We start from the raw sequence: 24,433 nt of genomic DNA, 5'->3' as shown, positions 1-24,433 counted from the left end.
ATACAGCTCACTAAGCATTATGGAATAGCATGCATTAATATTGTACGGTTATTTTACATCACCTATATCAGAAGGTTCTGACAGACAGCGAAGGCTACCGGTGTAGAAAAAATCTTACTTCAGAAGAGCAATATAATACAGATTTCACAGGCACTACATTTTAATATATCAGGTATTATGCTGGTTTTCTTATAATTCTTTCTGTCCTAAAGCTGGCATTATAACAATGACCAAAAAGGCAAGGATTTAAGTAAACGGAAAGTAGATACCAAAGTTGATATATTCTTTTTTTTTTCAGATAGATTAGTGCATAGTTCTCATGCAGATAAACACTGCTATGCATTTACATTGTTGGAAAGCAGAGTGAATTGAGCCCAAGTTGTCACATTTTTGTAAATCATTTTGCCAGCCTGTAATAGCACCATGTAATGGATTTGCATTAAACATTAAATTGATTTCAGAATTGGTGACACAGTATTCACTACAGTTAAGTGCTATGGAATAGCTTCAATGTTACCTGCTATATATCAAAGCAATTTTCATCCCACTGCTTTTTTATTGGAAAAAATAAAAGGAAAATGTACTCGATACTAATTAGACTATTGCACAGCCTTGGACTTGATGATGGCATAGCCGGGTTTACTGTCAAACAGTAATACATGCATTGACTTCAAGACAAAATTGGCATTGCAAGACTGATTTGATGAAAATCCTGCCCAGCAGGCAGCGTTCACTTCATGAGACCTTCCTCCAACAGATCTCATGAGATTTGTTTGTTTAGTTTTTAGGTGCCATTGAAGCTCTCCTTACATTATCATGCCGGTTGTGTTTTTAATTTTGTTCGATGGAGGCCTTCTTAAAAAAAAAAAAAAGAAAAGAAGAAGATATTTCCAGAGACACAATGCAAAGTACAAGAACTGACATTCTTTTTAAAAAAAATCACCACAAGGGAAAAAAAATACTATTTTAGGCTATGTATCTGGGTTTTTTTGTAGTTTTTTGTACAGTAAATATTTTATAACACTGTTACTACGAAGCTGCAAAATATATGGAACAAAAACAAATAGTGAAAGAAAAACAAAGTTAGAGGGATTTTGCATATTCCTGTGGGCTGACTGAATACTGTGGAGTTGAGGAAAGTTTGTGTTTCCTTTACCCTTCAACCTCAAGAGAGGAAGGATGAGGGGGGAATAAAGAGCGGAGACAAAGTATGCCATGGCTGCCTAACTTTCGCCCGTACGTTTTATGATAAAGGACGAGGAATAAAGAACGGCATTGCTGGGGTGCGCAGCACAACAAAAGCAAGTGCCCTAGTTCAAAAAGAGAGCAATGAACTGGTGGAGGCAATTCATGACAAGACATTTTTAAACCATTAAATTTGGGGATGGGAGTTGAGTATGGGTCAGTATTTGTGTCTGACAAAATTTCCAGAGATGGGGTGGAGAGGGAATGTTTGCATTATTTTTTAACAAACGAATAAAACCATTGAAAAGGGGAAGGAAATGTAATCGGATTCTGAATTAGGGACCAACACTGTCCGCCTGAATCTTGCATGTTTTCTTTATTGCAGGCTGCACACCCCGAGCAGCTGTCTTGCTCAGAACTCCAGTCTTTGCTTTACTTTGAGGAATAAAAAACTGTTTGTTCTCCATACCTGAACAGAACTGAACTGCTGTGTTTTCTGCATGGTCATAAGGTGAACAAAAATGTAATTTAGTGTGTTTAATACTTTACAACCACTGTTGATTAACACCCTTGACCGCCTACCTAATGTTTTAAAGCCGTTAAAACATTTTTTTCTGCAATTCTGATCAGAATTCCCTAATTTTAGCGTCATCAAACTTAATGCGACAAAATACCTTCAAAAATACAGCATACCTGTACTGTCCATTTACAATGGTTCTTCAGTAGCCTATACTTCTCAAGCATAGGAATATGCTATACCATTGAGAGAAGAAAAATAACTGTATTTAAATACATACAAAACGGAAACAGGAAAGTTTTTAACTTAAATCCAGTTCCCAAAGGGAAAAAAAAGCAATTCTATGAACGCTGCCTTTATAACGAACAATCAGAAATTCCACTAAGCTAATTTGACAGAAATTTGTCCTCATTTAAACAACATTACAAAAGTCCTGCATTATAAAATAGGGTAGAATAAATCAGTGTAATCAATAAAACTATACAACATACAAATTACATATCTTCTGAGTGGGCAGTTTAACTCTCTCTCTTTGCAGCCATGACTACAACATGCTCACTAAAAACAACTAACTGCCCAAACTATTGCTTAAGTTTGTTTTGTTTAAAAAAGGGTGCAATTTTATTGTATATACAACCAATTTACTGGTAATACCTTGGCTTATAGCAAGGTTCTGACAAAATGTTTGTCTAGGCTTTTTTCCCTTCACTGTGAAGCACTGAAAGCTGCTATTTTTTTAATTTTATTATTATTTTTTTTTAGTGCACATATGTCTTAATAAAGTAATGCCCAGCTAAGTGCTATAGGGAAGGCAAAGGATGCTGGCTAGAGGATGTGATACCATATACTAACAATCACACAATACAACAGAGCAAAATGACTACTCAACCACTTATCAGACACATATGAAAATCCAAAACATTTTATTTTTTTCCTTAAATAGAGAATAACCAGTAAACAATTTTCAGAACTTGGAAGTTTAAAAACGTGCATATAAAAATGGGCATTATATACTTTTGTTGAATGTGGCTTGATTGCAGTCTGCTAATAAAAATGGGTGTGGGATCTGAAGAAAAAGGAAGGGTTTTTTTTGTTTTTTTTTTTAAGGCTTGCTTGTGAAAGGAACAATTGTAAAACAAAAATTGCTTGAAGCAGGGTTCAGCTTAGTGCTTCACAGTTTGACTGCTTCTCTAAGAAGAGCCCTTCCTGCATGTGCATTCAAAATCACATAAGTACAAAGACAAACACCTAAAACACACTGCGTCAAGTGCAGCACCAACTTTGGTCAAATAAAAAAAAATTAAAAGAAAAATTAATAATTGCTAAGCTTTTCTACATGATATAAGCAGGTATTGCATATTTTCATATATCTGGGAAAAACAAAACAAAAGGAAGACTCCAAATAAAATGTAAAATGCAGCAACATCCAAAAATACTGATAATCTAGCATCTACAGATCTCAGAATAGCACTGCCACTGACCATACAGGACAATAAACACTACTCCTATCTGCGGAACAACTAACATTCTATTTAATTCTAGATGTTGAAACTGACAATGGCTGACATAAAAGTCACATTTACAAAAAGTGTCTCCAAATGCTTGACTAGGGAAAAACCCCTTTCAATATAGGAACATGTGCAACAATTCCACAAATAATCGCTATCCAGGGCAAGGCACATTGATATGGAATTTTTTGTTTTTGTTTTTTTTTTGTTTCGTGCAAATTAAGAAAAAAAAAACATTGTTTCAGGGAAAAGATGAGGAGCAAAGTGTCTTCCCAAGAATTTCAGTTACTTGATTGTATAGGACAGTAGTAGAAACCCTTCTGAAGGGCCGTACAAACATAGTTTAAAGGCAAGTGCCTGGAATAGGGATTACAATATTGTGTCTTAATGCACTCTACTTTACCCTACATTAACTATATAAAAATTAGTTACTAACACTAGAACATGCAGAGACTTTCTCTGATTAGCTGGACTTGCCAACCAGAACGTATATATATGTATAGTATAGGAAACCTTCTTAAAGTCACATGTGAAGCAAAGGGATGCTCCGCTGTCTGATAGGAAAAATCACTTGCACTCTTTTTTTTTTCTTTTTTTTTCTTTTTTTTTTTGTACATAAGATACAGGACGTTTGGGGTCCAAACTTTTTTTTTTTTTTTTCAGCAAGTGCCCTTGCTTTGAACTGGCGTAAGTTGTCACATCAGCATTCATTTTTGTATTGTTTTCTTTGTAGTCCAGAAAAAGTACCAGTTCAGGGACACAAAGATGTTTTAATTTCTGGACCGTTCTACATGATTCCCAAGGTGTCTGAGAACTGATAAACCCTATATTGCCGGAAAGACGTAAAATTTGTCAGAATTGGCATAATCCATTATAGTGACTTTTAGCTTATAAAATTAACAGATATTATGATTTAATTTTAGTTATGTGCTTTGATAACAGAAAATGATTAATTAGCATTTAATGTAGTTAACATATTGTGGTAAAAGCACCATTAGATTTTTTTTTTAATTTTCCTTCAGTTTTAAAGGGATACAAGTTTAACAATAAAAAACATAAAAAGCAAAAATAGCTCCCCTTTTTCTTGCAAGGCTGTTTTTTACCCCAATACTTTAGAGTCCTGGGGTGGAAGGACTTGGAAAACAAAAATAGAATTTTCAACAATCTCTATCTTACAAAGATATTTAGCTATCCAATGAAATTGCACTTTACTCAATTCAAAATTCGATTGTTTTGATTCCTGTCAGTTTCTGTCAAAACAGACCAACTTCCCCATTTCTGCATGAATTTTTGTGTAATTGTTGAAAATTGTTGAAAAAATGTTATGTAAGTGCAGCATTTCAAACTTTTTTCTTTTTTTTCTTTTTTTCTTTTTTTTTTTAGTGAATAGTAGTAGTTTGATGTTTTAAATCACTCTGCAATTTGAGTGGAAAAAAACCTGTTGACAATGCTCAGATTTTTCATGTTATGTATCTAACTATATCTGACTGTAAAAAAAAAACCCAACAAAACAAAAAACTGCATTTTCCCCAATCCGTTACAGAAAAACATGCCCCATGTCTGTCCTGTACGTTTATATATTGCAGAATTCAGCTACTACAAAAGTTACAGGTTAAGTGTGTTTCATGATTTCTCAAGAAGTCTCACACCTGCATGGGAAAAAAAAAATCAATGAAAATGCTGTAAAACAGTTAGGCTCCATATGGAAAGTGTGTTACAACAGCGAGTCAGTAAGCAGCAGCAGAGGCTAGTTCTACCCAGTGTCACCTAATACTTACACTACCAATGAAACACTTCAAAAATTACAAAGCCCAACCATTTCCAGCACCATATGAGAAATCACAACAGTCCCGAAGGTGTCTAAAAAAAATCTCAAAAAAGTTATGGCCTTTGCCATTGACCATAACATTTGCCATTTCCATGTACTAGTTGTTTGCTGTCGATATCTGTTCATCTCTCCTTCCACTGACGTGAAGTAACTGCACTGTGTTGCTGCTGCTTCCATGTTACAGAGTTGGGAAGGAGTCAGGTGGTCTGTCCGGTGGGTGATAGGAAGCTGTGACTTTTATCCCAGGTACCAGGACTGCAAAACAGAGAGAAAACCTTTCAGCTGATTGTAATTATAGATGTTTTGGAAGGAGCCGCGAATAGCACTGCAATCCTCGTATTCTAAACAGGGGGACAGAGTTTGCAGATATTTGCACAGATTCGTTACCACTCACCCTTCCCTGTGAACTTCAGTGTGGCTAATTTTAGCATTCCAAAGATGATATGGTCCTGAACCCAAGGAAAACTGAAGTGCCCCAGTCAGAGAAATCAACTTTTCCCACAGGATCAGAATAAGCTCAGTAGGGCCTGCATGGGAATCTCATTTACACCAGTGTAAGTCGGGAGTAGCTATACTCAAGTCAATGTAGCTTTATTTTCACTGGGGTAAAATGGGTGTAAGTGAGATCAGAACAGGCCTGCTGAATTCACACCAGTGTAAAACAGATATGAGTAAGATCAGTATCAGATCCTGGGATTCTAAACTGAATGTGGATTTGAATTTGACTGTGATGTACAGCGCTCTGGGGAATTAAAATAACAAGAAGTAACTATAGTTTATGGTAAAAGAGTATAATGAGAAAGGCTCAGGTATGAGAGACTTGTTGCTGAAACTCATTTTATATAAGCTCCTGTCATATCGTATTAGGTGCATAGTTGAACACATACATACTGACGACAAGTTTTACCAACTATTTCCTCCATTTCTTTTCAGCATGTCATGTGATTTATAGTACAGCCACCACAATATTATGTATTAATATTTATAGAGGCCCCTAAGGCAAGGTCCATGCTGGACTTCAAGATTATATGTTCTTGCCATGGTGGTAGGCTTGATAGAAGCTGATAAAATAAATAATATGGTATGAGAAATGTTGTCAGTAATCCAGTTTCCAATTGACTTCATTAGCTAACTCTTACTTCATTCCCCTTTCTGAGCACAGACATACCATCCCCATATCTATTTTAACCATTGCATACAAATTTTGTATTCGTACTCAGACGGGCTGTAATTAAATGAAATACCCAAAGCTTATAAACAGAAACAAATTCTTCCAGGGTTTATGTAGCCACTGCTGATTATTTTATTTTAACAGCAGTGCCAAATCCTGCTCTCCTTATTGATTAAACTGTCCCATTGATTTTGATAAGGCAAGCAAGAACTGGCCCCTGGATGGTATCCTAACGATCACAATTTTCAAGGTGTTCTAAACTTTATGTGTATGTTTTACAATCATAATACAAATGTTATAGCTTTCAGAATGGTCTGAGTGGACAAGGATGAGTTTTGTGAACGTGCACAGCAGGGAGCAAAAGGGTTAAAATTCAGTCTTGATCATTCAAATAGGTAAAAATCCTTTTATTGCAGAGGTCCAGTTGGCTACCATCAAGGTTTGCCTGATCACATGGATAAACAGCTAAATGATAGTTATATACATTGGAGTAAGATTTACTGGCATCACAAGTAGACTTTTATTTCAAGAGCAGATTTTTTAAAAATACACTTCCTGTGTTTTAAGACGTGCATTATTGTTAACCACTAGCTTTAAAGAACTCAGGAAGGTAAATCGCTCTGGCAACTACACATCAACACCTTCCACTAATTCAAAAAAGTAGTAACTGTGCACTATGTCTAGACCTCTGCTAAACTGGCATCATGATTAGACCTTTCTAGTCTTTGGACATCTCATTTTTAATAGATCGGATTTGGATTATTGGGGTGCCAACGTGGTCTGGAATTTTAATTACTGAAGTGTAAGGAAACCGGAATGAAACTCCTAAGCTTCCTTCAGTGCAGTTAAATGCAGTATTTCTTTTAATGATTCTTAGTGCACATTTTGGACAGCAGGGGGTGCACTTTTCTATACCACATTTCTCCCTGCTACTCACTGCATTACTAAAAGATTCTGCAGTGCTTCTGCACTCTTAAAAAGTAAAAAGTTTCTTCACACATCTTACTATTCAGTGTGTGCCTTGCAGACAAGGTTACCCCAGAGCAGCTCTGTAATCCTTCACTGAAATAGGCTTTATTGATTGCTCTGGTCTATTGTTCCCTTTTCAAGTCCCCCAAGTTCAAGTTCATCCTGGTGTTACATCATGTCTGGTTGCTAGGAGCAACCAGACAGACCCAGACGTGACTATCATTAGCAAGAAACACTCTGCTCTCCTCCCACCAACCTTCCAGTGGCTCTGACGTAGCAGGCCCACTGCAAACACATTGAAGTATTTATTCTGCCTAATTTATGACCTACACAGCAAGAGAGACCCCCACTCCAAAAACTAACACTGTTGTATATTTAATTAATCTGTCTTTCTCTGGCACTTGGGAAAGTTAGACAAAGGTCTAATTATTGTGTTTCACTCCCCACACTTTTCTTTTGGGGCTGAATATTTGCATGGGAAAAGGAACTACAAGACTCAGTTCGGCTTCCCCCACTCCCCCTCCAAAAACACCTTTTTTTTTTTCCCTCCACTGCCCTATTGACATTTCATGAAATACTTTAGCTGCTTAAGGGAATTAGAAAAAAAAATCTGATGTGAATGTAACTCCTTCGGAGTTGGTATTCTGTAACACAAATCAACTCATGACATGTTTAAATTTAAATGCTAACCACACACTCTGAGAGTTACTTTAAAGGTTAGTTTTTAATCAATAGAAGTTGCTGACTCTGTAGTTTTTAGCTGCGCAGTGCAGCTCTTGTGCCTTTGTCTAGCATTAGGCTTTCAAACTTTTTTTTTTCTTGAGATGATTTTACCAATGATTTGCAGACACAGAGTGCTATTGTGCTCTTGACTAGCAACATGTCAATAAAGGAGTAGAGTTACCATGCACTGGGGTGTCAATATGACTCCTGCAGACACAGTTCAATCTTAATACCAATGAAAAACTTAATTAACCCCTTCAGTGTTGAACTGAAACATATTTTTGTAAACTTGTGTCCAGTGACGTTGTTATCCTAATGAACTTCGTATAAAAGCTGCTTTTAAGAGTAATAAATTCAAATGACAGACACATCTGCATGGCACTGGTTACTTTTGCAACTATTCTTTGATGAAATATTTTATATGCTGAGACAGCAGAATAGCAAGATTGAAACTGCATTTTCTCATCAGATCCCGTACTGCTCTCAAGATACCATTTTAATTTATATTTCACAAAAGAAATACACATGCCTAATTACCCTGTTTTTCCTAGACAATTTTTTAATATTAAGGACCTTACATGAGTTTAAATCTTCTTGGATTATATTTGAAGAGTTTGATTATCCTTTTGACTCACCTAGAAAACTTCCACTGCAAAGGAGGAGCAGACCTCAACATATAAAATGAAAAATGTGTATGAAGCACTTAACAGAATATGCAACTCTGAGATGTGTGATTTGCAGAGTTCTTTGTATGATTAAACAGCATAGTGAAACAGGCAAACCCAAATCTATACGTATGGAATTTTTTGCCATTGTTCCCCAACATAATTTAAAATGGACTATGCTTTCTGGCTACCACCTACATTTTATTCTTCTTTCTTGTCCTGCAATCTAACCTACTGCATCCAGCTGGGGAACAAAAGTATTTCTTTTCTTAATTTTACATCTCCATTTAAACTGCACGCAATATCACAACCCAATGCAGGATGAAGTTATCTTTGTGCATTTTACCAGAAAAGCAAACATTTAGCTTTGACCCTTATTTATTTTAAAAAAACCCAACGTACTGCAGTGGGGAATTTGGAGTTAAATGAATCCAGTGGACCACAAGGTCCTAGATAAGTAAAATTACTGCTATATAGTCCACAGTATTACTACAGTTCTGTATTGACCTACAGAGTATCTCACTGTCCTATTCTAGTGTTCAAGGTGAAACATCAAAAAGAATTCTGCAGTCCAGTACAAGATCTTAGCTTTCCTTTCTCCAGTCAAATGAAGAAGTAATCTCATCAGGTAGAAAAATGCTGACTAAGGATTTAATAAAGTGCCTGCAGATGTGTGTCATCTCTAAGGTATTCAACTCATGTAATGCAAAACAGTTCCACACCGAATGTGAGTATAAAATTCCATTTAACCATTACGGAGCTCTATTTTACTGTTCTCGGAGGAGTATTATCACACTTCCCCCCCCTAATTTACAGCACCATGAAAGTTGAAGCTTTACACTGCCAGTATCTTAGAATCCTCACACTAGTAAGGTTTTATGAACCATAAACAATATATACTTGACTGAATCCTAAACAGGAAGACTGAAATGGCAATTATGTTTCTTTCAGAGTGCCAGTCTATTTGTTTTTTATGCTATTCTGAAGATAGCACAGGCACAGACACAAAACCTTAAGCAACTTTTGGCACTTATGTACTTTGTACTGGAAAGAACAACTAGGAAACACACACTGGAAACTGGCATGTTTACAAGAGAAAAGCAGGCAGCACTTCACTGATTTCACTAACAGTTTTGCCTGGGTCAGAAATATAGAATAAGGCCCAAAGTTTATTAAAATCTCCTCAAAACAGCCTTCCTGTGTGATTTATTTTATCTTGGCTCTGAAACGTAATCATAAGCATTTTTTGCGTGTTTTAAAACAAAACAAACCAAAAAAAAACTTGTTAGAATTACTTCTACCTGAACCTTTCCTGAAATAACAATGAGGCCTTTCACTTAAAGCAAAAAGTGGAGGTTATAAAGCAGCAGTATCTGTTTTTCAAATTAAAAGTTAAACAAAAGTCCTTGAGGGCAAAGTTTAACACTGCGGAAGGGGGTGGTTAATGTGGAATCCAGAACTGGGTGTGACAGTTGTCTTACTTCTCTAGGCTATGTAGGTTATTTGAGGACATTCACACATTTTAATCTCTCACTAACTCCACACACAGGAGATTTTTCTTCGCATAATCCATTTATGTCTAAGGCTTTGTCCACACTAGACCCATTTTTTAAAATTCCCACTGGTGCCGCTCCACTGGTGGTAACGACAGTTGAGTGTTGGTGTAAGCAAGCCTCAATATTTTAACCAACGTGATGTAATTCCTGCTGTTGCTACCACTGGAAGAGCTCTTCTGGTGGGAATGTGTGAGGGGTAAAAAGTTTAGCCCCGATATAGCCTAAATGAAAACAACAGCCATGTAACTTGACCCCCAAATGGGGAAGCTGTTTGGGTGAATCTTAGCCGCAAATGTTAAACAGTTGTGAAAATTCATCACAGTGCACTAATTCTAGTGATTTTCTGGCATTGACGTAAAGCTCCCAGTAACACACTCATTTACAGTCGGTCATTTCAAATGAACAGGGCCAAAAATCAGACGTTCTATGAAACTTCAAAGGTGAACAATATTCCACCTAAGCAGCTGAAGCTCTATTGAAGTTAATGGGGATGTACCTGCTTTTTACCAGGCCTGGATTTGGCCCACTGGTTTCAATAGGGTTTCACCTGGCATGAGGCGACGCACTGTGTCTAAACTGACAGGTGAATATTAAAGACATTCAGAGGGCATTCTGAGGACCATGGCAGTTATTTTTCTTAGTGCTGGGATTAATTATTCAGTGGTTAAATTTTCCAAAACTAAATACCAAAAGGGACAGAAACAGCAAGTTGGTCATCCCCAAAGGGAAATAAAACAGAGTGAATCTTCTGGTTGTCCAAAGTCTAAGTACAGTATAGGCCACCTGCCAGTATGAGCATGTTTGCACAGCCTCAAAAAGATAAAAATCCTCCCTGGAGGGGCGCAAGCCTCTAGGCGAGGTGTACAGTAGCTCTGTATCCAATAACTTTTGTGAGAATGCCAATTGTGGCAAACTGTACTGAATTATGTGCAATAATTTTGTAATATGGACTTGTGGCTGCTGACTACTAAAAATGCAGAGGAGTCCAAACCACTACTCTCTTGGGACTAACCAACTTACTTCAGTTAAGAGTTCTCCTTGGTTCAAACCTCAGGTTGGAAATAACTAGTGCTTTTACCCCTTAAAGTCACCCTAGCCTCTCCAAAACCTTTTACAAACATACTAATACAGTAACTATTGCTGTTGTTCCAGACATTTGAATATTTCAGCGAGTGTCCCAGCTGGCCCCAGATGTTTCTTAAGCATAAAGTAATGTTCTGAGCTGTAGACCCCCTGCCTTCAGAACCTGAAGAACAGAGGATTAAAGGTTGACTGAACTGTGACATTCACATTTAGTCTGAATATAATACAGTAAAACTTATCAATGGCAAACGTTTGAAATGTAATCCAGCCAGCAGACCAGGCACTCTGAATATGATGTATAAATTATGTATGGTAACTTAAGATCTAAATTAGATCTACGAGAAGAAAACTCTCCCCATTCCCTGACTCTGACTAAAAGAAAGTGATCGCACAATAAATCCATTTGTATTTTATTTTAGTTTTAGTTTTGCTTTTCAAGGCAAGGGCTCTGTTTTATTTTATTTTGGTAACATTTTGTGAAAGAGAGAGGTTTGAAATTTTTACCTCTTTTCTAAAAAGTTAAGAGAATGAGCCCTTCTATTTATTACTAAGTTGACTTTGAAATAGGCAAAGTAGGTCTTCTAAACTTCATGGCAAACAGTGAAAGCTGGCCATGGCTAACCTGCAAACCAGTTTATACGGGGGAAAAAAAGGAAGAAGAACAAGAAAAAAGTAGTCAAGCAAATGAGAGAGAAAGAGAGAGAGAGAGAGAAAGAAACAATCCCATTTTGGTTTTTGTTAGCAGGCGGCTAACTACATAGATCAGAGACTTTTCAAAAAATAAAAACCCCCACTGTACACAAAGCACAGGAAAATGCAAGGAAAAAAGGAAAAAACTAAAAGCAGCTTAGAATGTGTTAACTCTGCCATTCTGTCAGCTTAAAGAGTATTTTATGCTTGATCAACAGCTCTCTTTTATTATGCTTTTCTTTCATTCATTCAAGACATCAAAGAATTGAACCACCAGTGTACCTGATCTACTAGAAGAACTTGTAAGGGTGTTCTAAAGAAACGGGGGTAGTGGGAGCCAGACACCCCTGCAGACAAGGCAGTTCAAAGAGACTATTTCAACAATGATTACATTTTGTAAATCTTTTTACGAAAGACAGCTTACTTCCTGCTTTTTCATGAAAAATAGGTTCTATCCACTAAAGTGAGCCCACAGTATGAAAGTTACTTGAGATCTGAGGTACAGCAAGGGGATTAAGGCGAGCTGAGATCTTTCAGAGACTTCCAATGGGTTCTCTAATATTTGTTGCTACCATAAAGTTTTCTGATTGGAATACAAACAGTCTTGCTGGTGGCGGCAGTGCAGCTAAGACATTTGAACAAACTTTCAACACATTATAAAAAATGATTTTGTAGTATTCCAAACAGTCCAGGCTAAAGTCATCTCAAATCTGCCAGACATCCCTAATCTAAAATACAGCACACAAAGCCAAGCCAGCTGTTTACTTTTCAAAGGCTGTGGTGGTTTCTGCATTGATAAACCTCAGACACATGGAAGGGGATTCTAGCCAGGCCACACCGCACTGCCCTGTCATCTTTACATACAGTCATAGAACAAAAAAGGTTATTAAAGCAAACGCTGAAGTATCTTGCACCAAAAGACCCTCTACATGGATATTTCCTGCATTATTGCCAAAAAGAAGCAGTTTTTTCATCCATCCAATTCAAACTTTCATTAAAAACACTGATTTGATGACTAAAAATGGTTTGGTTGTACTCAGATGACCAAAGCATGACCCACCAGACAAATATAGCCTTCAAGGTTCTACAAAGTGGCCTGCAGCTGCCCTCATCTTTAATATAATTTGGCCCATTAATAATAGTTCAAGTAAACAACACTCCACTTGAACTGAACAGAAACACTACATGCTGGGGTCCTGTAGACGGTGTCAACTGCACCTTTGTGTTAAACATGCCAGCAACCTTGGACTCCTTTTGTATCTTTTGTTGCAAGGAAAACCAAGAATCCAAAACACTAATTTTAGCAAAGACGTGAATACATAATTTAAAAAAACCACTCTGGATTAAAATGTAAATATTTTTTAAATTCTATCAGCTTTACCAGTTACCTACAAATCTCCACAAGGCTTATTCTACCACAGGTACAGTTGCAATTTATCAAAGGAGAATAGTAGTTTAACATTTATTTAATTAAATCCTACCAATTTCCTTCCCCTTTTGCTATAAAGCATATATCTAGATTTAGATCTACCGATATTGATATAGAACAAACTCACAAAGGAGTGCTATATAGATTGTGATTATGAAAAACAATATGATGTGATTTTATAACATTTCAATAGGAACAATTCCTGGTTCTAAGGCCATTATGAGCTTATCAGCTTCTTAATGAAAATATCTTTGATTTCCCACCTTAAAATTACTAAACACCCTCTTACACATTTTACTAGGGATGTTCTGTAATCTTCCGATTTGATGCAGCAGGAATATATTTCCAAGTCACTTTGCACTCTACTCAAAATTAAATATGCAGGAAAGTTTGGGATAGAAATCTATATCTCACTGGCCCCTTTCTCCCCTTCCCCCGCACCCCTTAGTGCTGGTACCGTACTAGCAGCAACATGGTTTCCTGTTCTACAGAGCAATGCTTTCTGTCCACTTCTACAGGAACACATTTGCAAGTTCAAGTTCAGGTTTAAACTAAATAAAACGCTTCTCAGGAATCTATAGCCAGCCCTCATTTACATGTGATCTCTCTGAACCTCTTCTGCTTTAGCTCGCTCTGTTTCCAGGGCCCACCGAAGGAATGTTTTACAGTTAGAGCCTGCAGTGCTTTCTCAGGCATTTTAGACCCAGAGGCCCAAGTTTCAAGCTGCAGTATTAAAAGTTTCCACAGAACTGCTGCAGAGAGAGGGAAGGAGGGAGGGAAATAAGGAGAACAATATCTTCTTAATTATCTCTAGATAGATCTACAGTTAAAGTATTACTTTTTAAAGGGACATAATTTATTCTAGAGGTACAGAGTTATAACAGCCAGCATGTACTTTCACCACACTGTAATCCTCTCTGTTCTTCATTGTACTCCCTGGTCTTGTTGTTTTTTGCAAAATTCTTTGTTACCAAGCTCCCTATACTGTACTCACAGTTTTATTCAATTTAAGCCAGCCCCTGCCGTCCTGAGACACGCAAAGCTCCCATTGAAATCTGGGGAGTTTTGCCTATATCAGGACTACAGGAACAAAGTCCTTAAAATCCAAGATTTATCTAAACTTTTTTACTTTTATTGCTTTAGACAATTAGAGGAAAACACATACAAAAAAACCCCCCGTCAGGGCCTCCCACATTATATTTGTGGCTTGGCAACTTAGAAACACACACACACACACACACACACACACACACACTCTTACACTTTTGCCTCTGGGACTCTCACTCCTCAGTTCAGTGCCAACTGGGAGCAATGATGGAGAATGAGATTATGTTACTGAGCCAGGGAGAATGTGCAGAGTCCGGAGGTGGGGTGTGGAGGGAGAGACAGAGGTGTTTTTAGGGGGCTGGCTACCCTCTGCCTGCCTGCAAGTTGCTACAAAGACTCAGCCTTTTGGCTTTGACAGTACTTAGGAGAAAGGCTAGTTATTGCCAATCTTCTGGAGAACAGGGAGAGTGTCATGTAAGAAACAACCCAAGAGCTGCATCGGGGGGGACTTGTGTAAACTGGAAGGGAGGGAAACCCCCCTGCATCCGTATTAAAACCAGCACACAACTCAACTCCCTCTGAAAGCCCTCTCTGGGACTGAATGTTCCAGGTGTGTGTGTGTGTGTGTGTGTGTGTGTGAGTAATGAGAGGACAGGACGGAGGTGCTTATGTCTGATGATTGGACTCCATAATCTTAGAATATTTTTATATTGCAGCAGCATCCCAAGATGCTGATCAGGATCAGGGCCTTGTTGTGCGAGGTGCTGTACAAACACATAGAAAGATATGGTATGTGCCCTGAGGCGCTTACAATCTCATGGTTATATCACCTAGCTATGTGCACAACCAGCGTGTTAAAAAAGTACGGGGGTATTTTTTGCCCTGGATCTAGGAATTACTGATTTCTTGCAGGCATCACAGCAGAGGTGGGTCATGAAGAGGGATTTGAAGGAGGAGAGGGCTTGCAGACTACTTTAAAGAAGGAGTTCCATGTGTAAGAGTAACACAGATGAGAGCACAAAGATGGTTGTAGGAAAAGCAAACAAATGAGCAGTCGTGGTTGGCATCGCTGAGAGCAAAGGAGGCATGAACGTCACAATAAGGGACAAAGCAGATAAACAGGGAAGAAGAGAGTTGTGAAAGGTTTTGAAAATAAGGATACGAAGTTTGAACTTGATGCAGTAGGAAAAGGGAAACTAGTGGATGGACTCAAAGAGGGGTGCCTGTGACAGGCAGGTCAGACGATCTTAGCTGTTTCACTTTATAAGGACTGGCAGAAGGACAATATGGGTGTCAGGCATCCAGGGGAAGGAGGTTAAGTAATCAAGACATGAGATAACCACTGTAGAAATGTGTACAGAAAGAAAAGGTCGGGTGTTAGAAATGTTAATGAGAGAAAAGCACCAGGATTTTGACATGATGTGGGTGTACTGGGCAAGGGAGAGGGAGGAGACAAAGATGACCATAAAGCTATAGGCCTGAGCAACAGAGAGGATGGTGACGTTGTCAATAGTGATAAAGAATGTTTAGTCTTCTCCAGACTAAACAAACCCAATTTTTTCAGTCTTTCCTCATAGGTCATGTTTTCTAGACCTTTAATCATTTTTGTTGCTTTACTCTGGACTCTCTCCAATTTGTCCACATCTGTCCTGAAATGTGGTGCCCAGAACTGGACACAATACTTCAGCGGAAGCCTTATCAGCGCGAAGTAGAGCGGAAGAATTACTTCTCATGTCTTGCTTACAACACTCCTGCTAATACAGCCCAGAATTATGTTTGCTAGCGTTACACTGTTGACTCATACTTAGCTTGTTAGTCACTATAACTCCCAGATCTCTTTCCACAGCACTCCTTCCTAGGCAGTCATTTCCCATTTTGTATGTGTGCAACTGATTGTTCCTTCCTAAGTGGAGTACTTTGCATTTATTCTTATTGAATTTCATCCTATTTACTTCAGACCATTTCTCCAGTTTGTTCAGATCATTTTGAATTTTAACCCTATCCTCCAAAGCACTTGCAACCCCTCCCATCTTTGTATTGTCTGCAAACTTTATAAGTGTACTCTATGCCATTATCTAAACCATTGATTAAGATATTGAACTGAACCAGCCCCAAGACCGATCCCTGCAGGACCCCACTTGATATGGCCTTTCAGCTTGACTGTGAACCTCTGATAACTATTCTCAGGGAACAGTTTTCTAACTATTTATGCACCTACATTATAGTAGCTCCATCAGGGCTATATTTACCTAGTTTTTTTTTATGAGGTTATGCAAAATAGTATCAAAAGCCTTAATAAAGTCAAGATATACCCCATCGACTGCTTCCCCTCATCCACAAGGCTTGTTACCCTGTCAAAGAAAATTATTAGGCTGTTTTTGACATGATTTGTTCTTGACAAATCCATGTTGACTATTATTTATCACCTTATCTTTTCTAGTTGTTTGCACACTGCTTGATTATTTGCTCCATTATCTTTCCAGGTACAGAAGTTAAGCTGACTGGTCTGTAATTCCCCGAGTTGTCCTTATTTCCTTTTTAATAGATTGGCACTACATTTGCCCTCTTTCAGTCCTCTGGAATCTCTCCTGCCTTCCATGAGTTTTTGAAGATAATCGCTAATGGCTCAGATATCTCCTCATTAAGCTCCTTGAGTATTCTAGGATGCATTTCATCAGGCCCTGGCAACTAAAAGACATCTAACTTGTCCAAGCAATTTTTAACTTGTTCTTTCTCTATTTTAGCCTGAGATCCTACCTCATTTTCACTGGTGTTCACTATGTTAGATATCTGATCGCTACTAACCTTTTTGGTGAAAATTGTAACAAGTCATTTAACACTTCTGACATGCCCACATTTTCTGTTATTGTCTTTTCCCCCTCATTGAGCAGTGGGCCTACCCTGTCCCTGGTCTTCCTTTTGCTCTAATGTATTTGTAGAATGTTTTCTTGTTACCCTTTATGTCTCAAGTTAGTTTCATCTCATTTTGTGCCTTGGCCTTTCTAATTTTGTCCCTACATGCTTTTAGTGTTTGTTTATATTCGTCCTTCATAATTTGACCTAGTTTCCACTTTTTGTAGGACTCTTTTTTGAGTTTCAAATTTATAATGTTACTGTATTATAAAAGTGTATCAAATGAGGTTTTATGAAAGCCTAGGACACACCGGTGATTAATATCATTGTGAAATGTATGTATTGACACTATATAAGGAATTATGAATACTCATTGATACTGTGTTTTACAGACTATGACCGAACAAAGGGAGAATTAGATTTTACCCAGGCAGGAGGGAAGATAGCTTTCCACCTGTCTCCAATGAAGTTACACAAGATATGACCCAAAACAACAGAAGTCCCATTTACATAGAAATCAGGCGGGGACTGGGAAGACCTCAGGGAGGGAAGAACAGCATAAGGTCATCCTGCCTTTTGAAGCAAGGCCATCGTTGGTGTTCATCACTGAACAGATACAAGGCAACAGAGCTCTTGCAAGCTGAGAAAGATGGGTCCTTCAACCAAGGGAGGGACTGAAGTCTCTGGGAATTGAATATAGCTGAGAAATCTGCTTAGGCAAAGATCGTTCACCTTAGGAAGACAAGGGAACCCAGCAGTTTTTACTTCTGTGGAAGGTCCTGACTGAGGGAAGGTCAGACATGGCAGCAAGAAGGAAGAGTGGCAAAAGAACAAAGCCTGTTATCTTGCTAGATTAAGTTTTAGACTTTTAAGTGCATATTTTTACTTTTATTTCCTTGTAACCATCTTGATTTTTATTTCTTTTACTTGGCATCACTTCACCTATTTCTTACTGTTAATAAATTTGTTTTATTTTTACTATAAACCAACTCAGTGCCATGCTTGCAGGGAAGGGTGTACTTATGACAATTAAGTTAATAAGCAGTAATGTGTTTGGGTCTCTTTAACGGTGCAAACAAACTTTATTATTTCTCTGAGTGGTTCAGGAGAGGGATGGACACTTCAGGAAAGACTTTTTGGGGAGTTTCAGGACAGGGGTATGTTGGAGTCACCCTGCAAGTAGTAACCAAGACTGGTGGAAGCAAGAAGGCTGCCACTGTGCTACGGAAGGCTGCTGGAGTCAAAGCTGCTAATCCAGGAATGTAGGGCTCCCAGGCACTCAGGGTCTGACATGCATGCTTATTTGCTGGCGGTCGGTGTCCAGACTGTGAGCCACAGCAGCAGAGCATTTAAGGCGCCCAAGGGTTTCAGGGCAGACAGTGACACAACCACTCACTGGTCTGGATTCCATCCCAGAACTCGACAACTGTATCCTGCTACACTGAACAAACTACTCTGAGAAAAGTTCAAGGCCATGCACAATACCTAGGTTTAATTCCTGGGATTAATGTTTTGCTCCCTGGGTCTGCTGAAACAGCAGTGGCAACATGCTCAGCCTTCGGGGATGGACCAAGGAACATCTCATATTACACTGCAGAGACCATCTGGCCCAGCTAGGTATGGCCAAATAAAGTCCAATGCAGCTCTCGTTGGCCAACAAAGGTCACAATGATACAGGATTTTGGTGACTGAGATGAGGAAAAGAAACTATATTGAGGACTAAGGAGTAGGGAGTCTTCTATTCAAGAATATGAAAGATGTTCCATACATAACCAGTCTTTGAATGAAGAAATACTGTATTAGATATGGCTGACTAACGGGGTTAGAGTTTTGGCCAATGATAAGTGATTTTCAAACATATTTATGATGTGCCAATAAAACTAGTGGTAGATTTCAAGACATTAAAAGTCAAAATATGAGAGTTTCCTGATTCATTATCATAGTTTAATAATATTTGTGTATATAGCAAAGGAAATGGATTAATACTAAGTATCAAGTTTAGTAATAACTAACTAAACTATCTCAATTTACTTAATACTGTCAGAGGAAATAGACAAAATTACCACTATAAATGCTGAACTTTAAATCAAAGGTTCCACTTCGCTGTTTTATGAATCACTGTATGTGATGCTCTACAATGAAAAGACACTTTAACAGTAGCACCCTTGTACTCAATAACCGAGCTCCTCAGTCGTATTTGGAATCTTAGCTCCTTATTTTAAGCATTTCCTGCATTTACTCCGTACAGTCCTGAAAAAGCCAACAGTGCTGTGGGAGAATGAACTGGATCCTAGGCTGGCTCATGCAATATCAACACAATTGTTAATATAGTTCCAATTGGAGACAATGGCATTACATAGGTGGCATAAAGTGCAGAAGTGGAGGTATAAGTGATTCACAGACCCCAGGTTGAGCTTACAAGTCTGGTAAGTTAGAATAAAACATCTCTGTACTTATAAACTGAATAAATTTTCTCTGGGATCACTCAGGGATAATAAATATGGAGCCACGTGATGCAATTTTTACAGAGACACTTTTCACAGTAAAGCTGCACTCGCAGTCTTTTCCTGCAAAGAAAATGGGAATTTTAACTTTTGTCTTAACTTCTCTGTGACAGACGAACGTTATCCAGTCTGCGCCACACTATTATTCATAAGCAGAATATAATCAGATTTTTTTTTAAAAAATCAAGGAATATTGTATAGCAGTTACCTAAACTAACTCCTACAGATGCGTCTATTCCAGCTCCCACTACCATTGACTTCAATGAAGGAAAGACGGTTCAATATCTTAGATTTATACAGCAACCTTTAACCCAAAAGACCACAAAGTGCTTTATATAAATTTTTAAAAAACCATAGGCCAAATCAGCATGCAAATAAGGACAGAAGAAATATTGTGTGTGCAAACTGGATACATAAGCACCTAACTCTATGCACTGCCTCTTATGTATGACATTCCTCTCTTCTGTCTTATTTACAATGTTGTAGCTAAATCAAAGTACAGAAAAATATACGTAAATTTGTATAAAAGGGCTGCATTTCACTGATGGATTAAGTGATTTCCATTTATTATATGTAATGAACAAAAAAACATGTGCTCTTAAAAAATTCGGTCACAGCCATTAGCATGTGCAAACAGTGGTATTTGTACACAGTGTCAGAGCCTGTTCATGAAAAATTAATATACCTGAAGATTTTGCATTTACAGTTTTACATGGATCTTGGAAATTTGGATATTAACAATATTCATATTACATATAATGAAGTTAGGTTACAAAATGTTTTCAAGTATCAGAGGAGTAGCCGTGTTAGTCTGGATCTGTAAAAAGTGACAAAGAGTCCTGTGGCACGTTATAGACTAACAGAAGTATTGAAGCATAAGCTTTCGTGGGTGAATACCCACTTCGTCAGATGCATGTAGTGGAAATTTCCAGAGGCAGGTATAAATATGCAGGAAAGAATCAGTCTAGAGATAACAGGGTAAGTTCAGTCAGGGAGGATAAAGCCCTCTTCTAGCAGTTGAGGTGTGAACACCAAGGGAGGAGAAACTGCTTTTGTAGTTGGCAAGCCATTCACAGTCTTTGTTTAACCCTGAGCTGATGGTGTCAAATTTGCAAATGAACTGAAGCTCAGCACTTTCTCTGATGTTTTCAGTTACAGCCCCTTTATTTCTCATGATCAGAAGTTTTCCCCAAATTCATATTTTGGGGGGTAAATTTTTAAACTGTCCAAGAGTTGTCTCTGCACAATAGGGAATTTTTTGGGAAAGTTTGAGGAAAATCCCTTCCGCTGATTCTGAGTTAGGCGAGAGTGAAATAAAGGCATTTTTGGTATTTCAAAAACAAATTAACTACACGTTTTTTAACCGACTACATCAAAAACAGCTGAAGTTTGAAAGCTGAAACTTAGCAAGGTTTGAGTAGCCCACCCGAAGCATCACCTAGTTATGACTTAACTAGTTGATGTAACCTAGTTATGACTATTTGAAAAATGCATGCTGAATATGTGCATTACAAAATGTCTTTAAGTTTGCAGGCATCACTTTCAGACATGAACACGGAACATGCATAAAACATGTTTAGCGGTCCCAGCTATCTCCTCCTCCTCCTGTACCCTCTTTACATTAACTTGGAATAATCTGGCTCTCTTGTCAGTGAAGTACAGGGGTTTGGGGGATGAGACATTTACTGCCTTACCAAGGTGCCTCTTTGGCTTATGTTTATAAAATATATACTAACGAATTGTTTTGGTCCATTCCTGCTTGTTAAGGGCAGAGAATCTACCTGTAGAGGTCTCTACCTCAGTTCTTGGCCCCTCTGTTGAGACCACTAACAAAAGATGTCAGTTGCAGTAGTGGTGGTTTTTGTGACGTTAACACATATCCATTGAGAACTAGGCAGAGACCATGGCCTTTAATTTTTGAATTTTACTGTATTGTATAGTGTGGTCCTAATCCTTGACTGTAGAATATTTAGTGAGGAGTCGCTAAAATATATATACAGCAGATGGCAAAAATGTTAATGCTCCAGTAAAAGGAAAAGCCATATAAGTGTTGACCTTTTCCATCCAGGTCATACGTGACACCTATTTGGTTTTGTCAGATTGTGTGGAATTTATAGAGCACATATAGGTATCAAATGTGAAAGCTGAACTACCATAAAATGTCTTTCAAAGGCAGTCATTTCCAAAACCCCTTGTAAAAAACCAGTAGGTGTCTTTTTAATGACATTATATGCACACATTCTGTATACAGATTTTAAAGGCCTCCATTAGCCCTCTTTGTAAATCCCAATCACTTATTAAACAGCAGATCTTAAACCACTACTCCTAGCAAAATGTATGTTACAGAAATCAGGCTAGCATATAAACTGTTACCATTACACAGTTACAGTGACTTCTTGCCAGGGCTTTAGAATATTCTGAAGATCTCCTCACTTCTTTTTTCTCTGCCTGACTCCCAAATCAACAGTATTGATAGCATATTGTCAATCAGGGAAATGTGATTTAGTAGTACCCTAAAGCAGTCATGAAATAAGAGAAGGAACAGAAAACTTGCTCAAGTGTGAGATCAGTGTTTTCCATAATATGCTTGCCGTCATGTAGCACCCTAACTGTCACAATTAATAATGTAGAAGGAGCTGATTAACTTAAGTAAAGTGCTCTCTGCTAGGTAAACACCTAAAGATCTACAGGGCAAAAAAAGGAAAGAAACAACAACATTTTTTTTAATGTGGACACGTTCTTGCTTTCTATTCTGCTCTTGTAACAATTACTGTACTAGCCACTCTGACAGAGTCAATAAATCGATGTGGGACCTAATGCAGCAGTCAGGCAGACGAATCCAATGCACCGTTATCTGCAATGGAGGTTGGGGGTGGGGGATGGGCAGGAAATCAGCTAAGACAAATGAAAGCAGTAAGAGGGACATAACTGGAGTCTCACCTTATGATTGTATGTTTGATATGTGTGTGTGTGTGTCTGTTTGAAAAAATATGCAACTTTGCAAGTGGAAAGAGTTTGAGCAGCACGCACGGTATTACCAAAGTCCCTGTAGTATTTCAGTCAGTCACAGGAATCTGCAATTCAATGAGGATCACTACCCCATTAAAGTTAACCATGTCAGCTGTGTATCTGATGAAACAAACATTCACAAAGTGTGTTCTGAGGCATGGAACTCCTTTTGCACCAATTACTTTCAGTTTCTTTTGGATCATCTAACGGATTTGATGGCAATCCTCCCCACCCATCCTCCTTCCCAAAAAACAAATGAACAAATCAACCCACCCACCCCCCAAACGTTATTAGTTTTAAAAGTTGTTCTAGAAACCTGGGAGGCCTTCTCTATGCATTCTATGCCTAGTTCATATAGCATGCAACTATGAACACAGGAACTGTCATGCCCCATCAGACTAATGCTCTGTCTGATCCAGTATTATGTCTCTGACATTGGCTGGTATCTTATGCTTGCTCAGAGGAAGATGCAAGAATTCCCATAAAAGAGAATCATGTAATGACCCCTCCATATGGGGAAGGTTTTTTTCCAATTCCAGGCAATTTAAAGCCATTTGAAATGGTTGGCTATTAAATCTATTTTACAGAGAGAAATATGAGATATTTTTAGAGGACATTTCCTGCTGAAGATAAGACAGAAAACTGTGCTGGCTGTTTGCAGAGGTTCTTAGAGAAGGAGAACGCAGGCCATTGTTACTGTGAAGGCTCTTCAATGAAAAAGCACAGAATTGTTGCCTTTTGGAGTAATTGTTTAACAAAAGAAAGTTTGCACAGCTTGTAGAGAATTATTCAGTAAGAAATTACATCTCCCCATCTCATTCATCATATGTCCACATTTCCCAGCTCTCACCACCCCACACACTTACTCCCCTTCCTTTTCCCCTGCTGTGGAGCATAAGTCACACCCATAAAAGCCAAAAGAAAGGGGTGCTTTCCAAACAAGCTTCCTGTTTGTTATAAATGGGGAGAAGGGGCGAGGAGGGTGGGGGGAAGTATCGAGTTGAATGGCTTGGTTTGGGAAATCTCTCTATGTCTGTCGCAAATAATCATCCATAATGTTCATGGACACTGGAAGTGGAGTGCAGAGTACTGGACTCTGAAAGGGGTCAGCCTGGCATTCAAGGAGGAGGAAGAGGAGAAGGAAGAAAAGCCCAGTAAAATATCCCCCTGCTTGGGAGTTACCCAATCATTTCTGGACTGGTTTGGCTCACACCTACTTTGAGGATGGGGCCACATGATGGCCCTGACACGTCTTTCAGAAATCTCTATCCTTTGGGGGTAACAAGTGCTTCCCTCTCTGGAGGGATACCCTTCTGATCCTGCAGAGTGACATGCCAATCCGTGCTTCTATGCAATTACATGGGTTTTGTGTGCTGAACTGACCAGGGAGGGTGCTGAAGGTGACAAAATTCCCCCCCTATTCTGAGGCCACTTTTGTATCCCCCCCTGTATAAAGTGTTCGGGGCTAGCACAGCTGCTGTGAAGGCTTGCACACACACTACACTAGGGGCTTGTGGACCTGGAGTCCAGGGCTTGGGTCCACATCAGGGTATTGGGGCCTAACTTGCTTAAAAGCAATCTATGGGGTATGTCTCTACACCCAGAGCTTCAGGAATGGTAGGTGAGCCTCACTCCCTATCGCTGGTGTGGGGGAGCTCCCAGATCATTGGTTTGGAAGAAAAGCGGGCTCTGGAGA

General features: G+C 38.6%; 1 protein-coding gene across 7 annotated transcripts in view; it reads right to left on the bottom strand.

The window, feature by feature from the left end:
* Window positions 1–2,608: 2,608 nt before the first annotated feature.
* Window positions 2,609–24,433, bottom strand: part of NFIA (nuclear factor I A) — a 437,679-nt gene continuing 415,854 nt past the window's right edge. For all 7 annotated transcript variants that reach the window (XM_045028576.1, XM_045028578.1, XM_045028580.1 and 4 more), the window contains one exon: window positions 2,609–5,293. In XM_045028576.1, coding sequence (XP_044884511.1) covers window positions 5,276–5,293 — 18 coding nt within the window. In that variant the 3' untranslated portion in view covers window positions 2,609–5,275. The remainder of the gene's footprint in view (window positions 5,294–24,433) is intronic.

Source organism: Mauremys mutica, chromosome 8 (genome assembly GCF_020497125.1).
Source record: "Mauremys mutica isolate MM-2020 ecotype Southern chromosome 8, ASM2049712v1, whole genome shotgun sequence".
Taxonomy (NCBI): domain Eukaryota; kingdom Metazoa; phylum Chordata; order Testudines; family Geoemydidae; genus Mauremys; species Mauremys mutica.
The sequence above is the reverse complement of the archived record's forward strand: the minus strand, read 5'-3'. Positions and strand labels throughout refer to the sequence as shown.